The sequence below is a fragment of the Pelophylax lessonae genome (assembly GCF_965119305.1).
Source record: "Pelophylax lessonae genome assembly, chromosome: 4".
Taxonomy (NCBI): Eukaryota; Metazoa; Chordata; class Amphibia; order Anura; family Ranidae; genus Pelophylax; species Pelophylax lessonae.
The window spans coordinates 652,275,072-652,284,487 of NC_138771.1; the positions used below are offsets into that span (position 1 = coordinate 652,275,072).

A 9,416-nucleotide genomic window follows, 5' to 3' on the forward strand; every position below is an offset into this window, starting at 1 on the left:
CGGCACCAACACTTCACCGCGCATGCGCCACCACCGCTCGGTAAAGCATGTGTATTTCATAGTTTTATAGTAGGTAAGGTTAAATAAGGACAATAGCCCATCCAGTTCAACCTTTGTAGGTGTACGTGTGTCAATGTCGGTAATCATTTCCCATATCCCTGTATGTTGTGTTCACTAAGATGCACGTCCAAGAGTCTTTTAAAAATATCAATACTCCCCGCTGACACCACAAATTGTGGAAGAGAGTTCCACATACTTACCGCCCTGACAGTGAAAAATCCCCTACATACCTTAACTTCTTGGAGCCTAAGCCTTTTTTACTGACATTTGTTGCTTACAAGTTAAAATCATTTTTTTTTTAATGGAAAATTACTTAGAACCCCCAAACAATTTATATATATATATATACATACATATATATATATATATATATATATATATATATATATATATATATATATATATATATATATATATTTTTTTTTTTTTTTAGCAGAGAACCTAGAGAATAAAATGTCAATTGTTGCAATATTTTATGTCACACGGTATTTGCGCAGCGGTCTTTCAAATGCAATTTTTTGGAATGAAATACACTTTTATGAAAAAAAAACAGTAAAGTTAGCCCAATTTTTTTGTATAATGTGAAAAATGATGTTAGGCCGAGTAAATAGATACCTAACATGTCACGCTTTAAAATTGCGCACACTCTTGGAATGGCAACAAACTGTACTTAAAAATCTCTGTTTGCAATGTCTGTTGCAATTTATTTGGCCATCTCTCTTTGGAAGTTGAGGTTGACTTTGTTGGTTCATTCATTGTTGATGGTGAGGGATGTGACCTCCAGTGTAATCAATCAATGTATTAGATGTCAGGTCATCAATATTTGCACTGCTTTGGTTGGCGTTTCAGACCAATAAAGAATAAAGGTCTCTGGGTAACACTTATTCCTGTCATCGATAGCTTTGGTACTCATGCCATGAATAGAGCTCTAATAAGGTTGAACTGTAAACAAATCTCTCCTTCATTGTAGAAGTCCACATTCCAGAAACCAATCAGAAGCTGCGCAGTGGTGGGCAATGGAGGAATTTTAAACAACAGCTCTTGCGGTGCTGAAATTGATCGAGCTGACTTTGTGTTTAGGTAAGGGTAAAGTCATTTAAGAAAAACATTAAATTTTAATATGGATTTCGCCCACTATTAGTCATAACTTTTGCTGTTGAAGAGGAATTATGAACCAGAACTGAAGTGCATGTGTAGCACCCTCCTACGTAGGTGCTAGAGAGAGTATAGTGTTGGATCCTTTCTGCTTACGAGAAGAGAGAATGACAGAATGGCGGTCTGCCTATGTAAACAAGGCAGAACGCTCTTCTGTCAGACAGAAAGAGAGAGAGATTCCTACTAGAACCAGTGACAGGGAGAAGTTATCATAGAAACAATAGAAATACCACTTCCACATATGATGCTTGGCTCCCTCCAAACAGGGGACCTGTCGTAAAAGAACACCTGAATGACCAAACTTCGGTCTGAACCATCGGCTCATCACTAAAGATAACAAATTCAGCAAGTAACAAGAAAAAGACACTCATTGAAAAAGTACTGTACTTTCTCTTTAATTTATTGCAGGTTGAATTTACCTCAGTTAAACTGGACTGACGACGTGGGGACAAAGACCGATGTTGTCACTGCAAACCCAAGCATCTTAAGGAATAAGTGAGTGCAGTGCTTTCCTAATATGAAGATTTATTACTGGACATTTAAATTGCTCATCAATAGTGATTAGTGAGGTATATTTCTTGCACAATTACAAGTCCCAGGATTCCTTCTTAGCTTTTAATATATCCCATTTCTGACAGACGAATAAATATTTTGTAACCCCCAAATTACAGTCTTTTGGAGGCACGGTCCCTAATTTCCTTTATCCATTTTTCCTGCAGAATTAGGATCAGTATAAGTGTAATACCAGAAGTGTTAACCACTTGCCGACCACCGCACGACTATCTACGTCGGCGGTCAGCCCCTCACAGGCAAACTGACGTAGGTCTACGTCGCTTGCTTGTGAGGGTCTAGGGAGCGAGCGCGCGTTCCCGCTCCCGCGTGGTCACAGACCCCCCCGCGCGTGTGACCGGCGGACCCGATGTCCGCCGGTCACTTTGCGATCGGCGGGGGAGAGGGAGAAAGTCAGGCGGCTTGTGTAAACAAGCTGCCTGTCATTCTCCCCTGTGTATGAATGATGATCATACGGTTCTACTATGTAGAACCGTTGATCACCGTTCATACATCTGAAGCCACAGCCAATCACAGTAGAAAGCACACCCCTAGGGACACACATAGCCCCTCCCTTTCAAAAAAAAGTTAACCCCTTCACTGCCAGTGTATTTTTACAGTAACAGTGCATATGTATAGCACTGATTACTGTAGAAATGTCACTGGTAACCCCAAAAGTGTCAAAAATGTCAGTCAAGGGTCCGATCTGTCCGCCGCAATGTCGCAGTACCGCAAAAAAAAATCGCAGACAGCCGCCATTACGCGTTAAAAAAAAAAACAACAAAAATGACAAAAATCTTTCCCTTTGTTAGTAAACATGATAACTTTTGCGCAAACCAATCAAAATACGCTTTTTGCGATTTTTTTTTTACCAAACATAGGTAGCAGTAAACTAATTGGCCGAAAATGTTAAAAATTTTTGATTTTTACATTTTTTTGGGGGAATTTCATATAAAAAAATGTGAAATATATTGATATTTTTGCAAAATTGACGCTCTTTTTTTGTTTATAGCGCATGATCAAAAAATTGCACAGGTGATCAAATACCACCAAAAGAAAGCTCTGTTTGTGGGAAAAAAAAAGACGTCAAATTCGTTTAGGTACAGCGTCGCATGACCGCGCAATTGTCCGTTAAATTCACGCAGTGCCGAATCGCAAAATACCCCCTGGTCAGGAAGGGGGTAAAATCTTCCGAGGCTTAAGTGGTTAATGTTGAAAATGTAAAGTAATGAACTTGGGCGTCAGAAACATGAAAGCAAGCTACTCCCTAGGGGGGGAACCTCTGGGTGAATCTAAGATGGGAAAAGACTTGGGGGTACTAGTGGACAACAGGCTTGACAGTGGCATGCAATGCCAAGCCGCTGCAAGCAAAGCCAACAGAATACTGGGATGTATAAAAAAGGGGATTCACTCCAGAAATAAAGAGATCATTCTCCCGCTCTACAAGACTCTGGTCCGGCCACATCTGGAGTATGCTGTCCAGTTCTGGGCACCGGTCCTCAAAAAGGATTTGCTGTACCCAAAAAAAAATTGATGTCCTTTTTCCGCACAAATAGAGCTTTCTTTTGGTGGTATTTTATTACCTGTGCGGTTTTTATTTTTTGCGCTATAAACAATAAAAGAGCGACAATTCTGAAAAAAGAAAAAAAATATATATATTTTTCACATTCTGCTATATGACATTCCCAAAAACATTTAAAAATCAAAATATTTTTAACATTTTAGGCCAATTTGTTTTCTGCTACATATTTTTGGTTAAAAAAAAAAAATCGCAATAAGCGTATTTTGATTGGTTTGCGCAAAAGTTATCGCGTCTACTATCTACGGGAAAGATTTATGTCATTTCTATTGTTTTTTGTTTTTTTTTTACTAGTAATGGCAGCGATCTGCAATTTTTTGCGGGACTGCGACATTGCGGCGGACAGATTGGACCCCTGACTGACATTTTTTTACACTTTTGGGGGACCAGTGACATTACTACAGTAATCAGTGCTATACATATGCACTGTTACTGTAATAATGACACTGGCAGGGAAGGGGTTAACAGTGTGGGTGATAAAGGGGTTAAATGTGTACCTAGGGGCGTGTTTCTAACTGTGGGGGGGTCGTGGCTTGTGGAATGACCATAGAGACCTGTGTTCCTATATAGAAGGATCACAGGAACTCTGTGATCATTCCAGGGAGAGGAACGGTCAGCCGTGTTTACAACATCCGACCGTCCTTCTCTCTCAGCAGGGAACGATCGTGGGTGTCAGGCACCAATCGGAGCCGCCTACCTGCTGCATCGGCTTCCCCGCTGACGAGCCCCTGGTTGCCTCCAAGTGACTGACATAGACCTACGTCAATTTGCCTGGGAGAGCCACACTGCTGCAGTAAATATGCGGTAAGCTGTCGGCAACTGGTTAAATATTACTGATCATACAGTATATGCAGTTAACATGAAAAATATAACTGATGCTAGGTGTGCTTTATCCTGTGGATGGTTGGAGACACCTAAACTATCCATAGGAGTCCTAAAAACAAATATAACATACAGATATGACTCAGATCTAGCCCTGCTGGAGTTTAACCTTAGAAACCCAGAAATGCAAGGCACTGATTTTGACCACTGGCTACCATTACCTCCACTATTGGGCCACCTGGGTACTATTTTATTGTGACTAAGCAAACATCAAGCTCACCATATCAGTTTTTAAAAATAAAAGTTTGTATGAACATGTACTGTAGAAATCAGCTATAGGGGTGTGAACATGTAGTCTCACTTTAGATGCCCATAATTATATATCTTCTATTAGGTTCAGCAGTCTCATGGAAAGGAGGAAACTGTTCATCACTAGGATCAAGGAGTATGGCTCCGCTTTAATCATCCTACCAGCATTCTCTTATGTGCCAGACACAGAGCTCTCCCTTCGGGCACTGTACACCATCAATGACTTTGACTTGAACAGCAGAGCTGTCTTCTTCAACCCGGACTACCTCAGGAACCTGGCAGCTTACTGGAAACGTATAGGAATCAAGTCTCTTCGGCTGTCTTCTGGCGTTATGTTGGTGAGCGCAGCCATCGAAATTTGTGATAAAGTGACGCTTTATGGCTTCTGGCCCTTTTCCCAAAACTTGGATGGAGTTCCAATTCTTTACCACTATTATGACAATGCTCTACCGCAATTCAAAGTTCACTCTATGCCCGAGGAATTTTATCAATACCTACAAATGCACATTCATGGGTCTCTACGGCTGAACCTAGGACAATGCTAAATGATCAGCAAGGAGGAAGGAGGAAACCATTGCGAAGATGCAGGAGTAACTTTATCAATAAAAACAAACTCCCTGAGGTTGGCTAGGTGTAGGCTAAGTCCTGGACGCGTTTGTGTGAAAATACATTCTCAGCAGGTGTTCGCCTATCAATAGGTGAACACCTGTTGAGAACGTGTTTTCACACAAAACGCTTCTAGGACTTAGCCTACACGTTGGCGTCCGTCTGCTGTATCCCTGCTGTGGAACAGCGGACTATCTGATGTGGGTTTTTGCTTCATGGCTTTTAATGTACATGTACATGTTTTTATGACCATTTGGAATAAATATACTACACTATAAAATATCCCTGGCTCCATGTGGTGAGCATTTTTCAGCTAGTGCACCCACGGTGAGAATAAGGATGACCTTGCAACCTTGGGGAATTTCTCCATTGGGATTCATTTTAAGGCTTGGCTTCCTGTGAACTCTGGTGAGCATATATATATATATATATATATGTGTGGTGGAGGATTGGTATGTCCTATTACACACAGGCTGAGGAAGCTCTATCACCCTTTTGTGGATTTCTTGTGTGAATCATGTTCTACTCTCGGACACCTGTGGAGTTCTTTGCTCTTTTTTCATTGGATATTATGATTTATGGACTTTTCAAGATTTGAACTTTTATTTACTTTTATTCACATTCGTGGAATGTTTATTTAGCGCTGCACTCACCTCTTGATTGTTTTGCCATTTAGAAGGTATATATTCACCTTTTAGTGCCAGCAGCTTGTTTATTCATAACGCTCGCTCCCCATTGATTAATAAAAAGAAACTGTTAGTTTTATAATTCATTCCAGAAACATGCTTGTAATCCAGAGCACTCGTCTATCAAAGCGAATTTCCCAATAAAAAATAATGGAAACTGATTCCTTTCACAGCCATTTATTTATATAAAAATAAACTAAAAATACAGTACAGTATAAAGTATATGGTGTATACAGTACATGGCCAGAGGTCCGGGGGCAATACGAGCAGTAGAAGGATCACAGTTTTAATGTAAAGAGAAAAGTGTTACTACACTCACAATGTTTAAAACAATATCCCACGTTAGGGAGTCTGGTGGTCATCCATGTAAAGCTGTTGGTGTGTACAGTAAAGCCACTGGTGTATACAGTAAAGCTGCTGGTGTATACAGTACGGTATGTGGCCAGAGGTTTGGGGGGGCACTGGTGGCTCCCAGTGCTTCCTGGAGAACTCTGAGACACTCGTGAACTATTGACACTTCTGGATGCTCTGACTGCGTGTTACGCCCGCACACGTGGCACACCCTTTGCGCACGCCTATTAGCGCTGGTGTATACATTACTGTAGGTGGCCAGAGGTCCAGGGGTGCTGGTGGCTCCCAGCGCTTCCTGGAGAACTCAGAGACCTCGGAAACTGTTAAAACTTCCAGGTGCTCCAAACGCGCGTTATGTCCGCCCCACCCAGCTGGGACTGTCTCCTAGTGTCTCCTAGATGTCGGGGGTGCTGGTGGCTCCCAGTGCTTCCTTGAGACACTCTGAGACACTAGGAGACAGTCCCAGCTGGGTGGGGCGGAGATAACACGCGTTTGGAGCACCTGGAAGTTTTAACAGTTCCCGAGTGTCTCCGAGTTCTCCAGGAAGCGCTGGGAGCCACCAGCATCCCTGGACCTCTGGCCACATACGGTACTTTATACAACAGTGGCCATGGGCGTGCAAAAAAGGATGTGTCAGGTGTGCCTGGGCACACTGTAATCACACTGTGCTGTGCAGATTCCCCCTGCTGCTTGACTGCAAAGAAAGGGACTGGGGAATCTTTCGCCTCAGACTCTTGATGTCTCACTTTTGACACAGAGAAATAGACTGTTTATACCTCTGATAGTTCACCAAAGCTGCCCAGTGGGGCTCCTAAAAAGTTGTAAAAAAAAATAGTAAGTAATACAAATATATATAAAAAATAAATAAATAAACAACTGACACCAATCTCTGCCCTAGTGACACTGTCAATTGCCCTATTGGTATATATATATATATATATATATATATATATACACACTGTATACACATATCCGGCCCGGATTGGCCAATCGGGAGAATTCCCGGTGGGGTGGTCGGGTTGAGGGCCGGTGTAGTGCCGAAAGTTTCAACCTGCCGAAAACTCCAACCACCCTCGTCACTTCCGCCGCGAGTCAATGCAATGCCCTGGCCGCCCGTGCACAGTTGGAGATTTCGGCAAGATGTTTTAACGCAACTGTGCATGCGCACGACATCTGGAGCTGCTGTATATAGTTGGAGTTTTCGGCAAGATGTTGCGCCCGGCAGCAAGTAGGTTTAACACTACTGCTATATAGGTATTTACTTATTTAAATGGAAGGATTTAAAAAAAAAAAAAAATACCTAATAAATACCAGTGCCTGGCAGTTGAAAATTTGGTGTGTATATAATATATTATGTAGCAGGGTGCTGGTAAAATAGCTCCAAATGGCTGGAGAAGTGGTTGATGGGATCTATGTTCCTCCACGGTTTCTTAGATTTTTCAACTTTCAAATATTTTATTGGAGATAGAAATGAAAATACAAACAGTCATTATTGATAACAAAAGAAATGGTAATTGAACGTTATCATAACACAAGCTAGGTGAAACAACTGCGAGAATCAAGTAATAGAACGTACATGGCATTGAAGAGCATGAGATAGCTGTGCGGCTCAGCAATGTGTCACAATACCAAGATTACCTCAAGAAGGGTGATACACCACTATGTCCTCCCGGGAGCCAAAGAACCTGGCGAGACCCTGACCCCAAGCACCCATGTGGGTTGCGACACATTTGGGGACCAGGTTGCCCGTCCAACTATGACAGAGCCCCTGCAGGAGAAGAGGGCCCTGTACCCATACCAAAAGATATACTAGTGGGGTGCCGGCTCCACATGGAGGAATAGCGGCGCTTTAACTTGCAAAAGGATGTTGAGGTAAAAGAAGAAGGCAGAAAAAGGGGAGAGAAGGATCAGTAGAAAAAAGATAGTAGGGGAGAGGGAAACAGAGAGTCACCGAGGGATTCATCCCAAACTGCAGGCCAGGGAGGATTACAGCTCAACTTGTAGGTAGCGCACCCAGTGGTCCCAGGTAGCTTCGAATTTGTCCACCCGGTCCTGTAAAAAGGCTACAACCTTTTCCTGGGTCATTATCCAAGAAATCTTCTGTTTGGCAGAATTGAGGGAGACTGAGGGTTTTTTCCAGGCTCTGGCCAGAGTGAGCTTAGCGCCTAGGAGCATGAAGAACAGTAGGGTGGACAGATGTTTGGAGTATTTGTGAGGAAAATCGTGCAGGAAGGCCACTTGAGGGGTCTGCGGAATCTGGAGGCTTGTGACTAGCCGGAGTAAATGGAAAAATTTGTTCCAGAAGGAACGTATTTTGGGACATGACCACCATGTATGAAGGAAAGAGCCCTGATGTTCACACCCCCTGAAACATAGTGGGGAGGTGTTAGGGAACATGAGTGCCAGACGGGTCGGGACAAGATACCACCGGGTTAGTATTTTAACGTTCGCTTTGATGAGGGATGTATTGATTATGCCCTTAAAGGCTCTGTGGAAAATGCGGTACCATTCCTGCGGTGAGTATTCCATCTGTAAGTCACGTTCCCATATAAGTGCATAGGCCATTTTTTCCGGGGATTCCATCGGTGCAGAATAAATAATCGATATGCCCCCCCCTCAATTCAGCAGATTCAGAACACCACCGTTCGTATGGAGTCAAAATCGGGGGGATACGCTTGTCTGACCACATTGAGTGCAGGAAATGGGAGATTTGAAGAATCCGGAATTGTTCTGAGGCCGGCATCTTAAGCTTGGAAAAGCAATGGGAGAGGGAGAGAGGGCCAGAGGGTGTGAGAAAGTGCCCAATTCGATATAGACCTTTGTTCGTCCACCATTGAAATGCCCTAACGTCATGCCCAGGTAAGAACAGGGGGTGGTGAAATAGGTGATTCAATGGTTTCATAGGCGAGACCAGTGAGTCGAGTTGATAGAGTTGTCTATATAATTTGATCGAGTGCGATAGGGTGGGTGCTAGTATCGCTGGTTGCAGCTTGGGCGGGCACCAAGCGATATAGTCCGGTGTGTGGTGGGGGATCGCTTGCCTCTCTATTTGAATCCAGTCAGGTTTAGGTCCACGAGTATAAATCAGAGAGAGCTGGGCAAGTTGGGCCACTTGATAATACTTCCAAAGATTGGGCAAAGCCAACCCGCCCCGTGTTCTTTGTCTAAATAAAATCGACCTCGAGCAGCGATAACCCTTTTTGTTCCAAACAGATTTGACTATACAGGATTGTAAGTCTAGTAAATGGCGTTTATTGATGGGGATGGGAAGAGATCTAAAAAAATATAAAATCCTCGGG

The 9,416-nt window shown here is 42.9% G+C and overlaps 1 protein-coding gene across 2 annotated transcripts in view; it reads left to right on the forward strand.

Annotated features, from left to right (window-relative positions):
• Nucleotides 1–5,023, forward strand: part of LOC309554191 (alpha-N-acetylneuraminide alpha-2,8-sialyltransferase-like) — a 213,407-nt gene extending 208,384 nt beyond the window's left edge. For both annotated transcript variants that reach the window (XM_082255823.1, XM_082255825.1), the window contains 3 exons: nt 1,031–1,140; nt 1,624–1,710; nt 4,560–5,023. In XM_082255823.1, the coding sequence (XP_082111949.1) occupies nt 1,031–1,140; nt 1,624–1,710; nt 4,560–5,019 (657 nt within the window). In that variant the 3' untranslated portion in view covers nt 5,020–5,023. The remainder of the gene's footprint in view (nt 1–1,030; nt 1,141–1,623; nt 1,711–4,559) is intronic.
• Nucleotides 5,024–9,416: the final 4,393 nt, after the last annotated feature.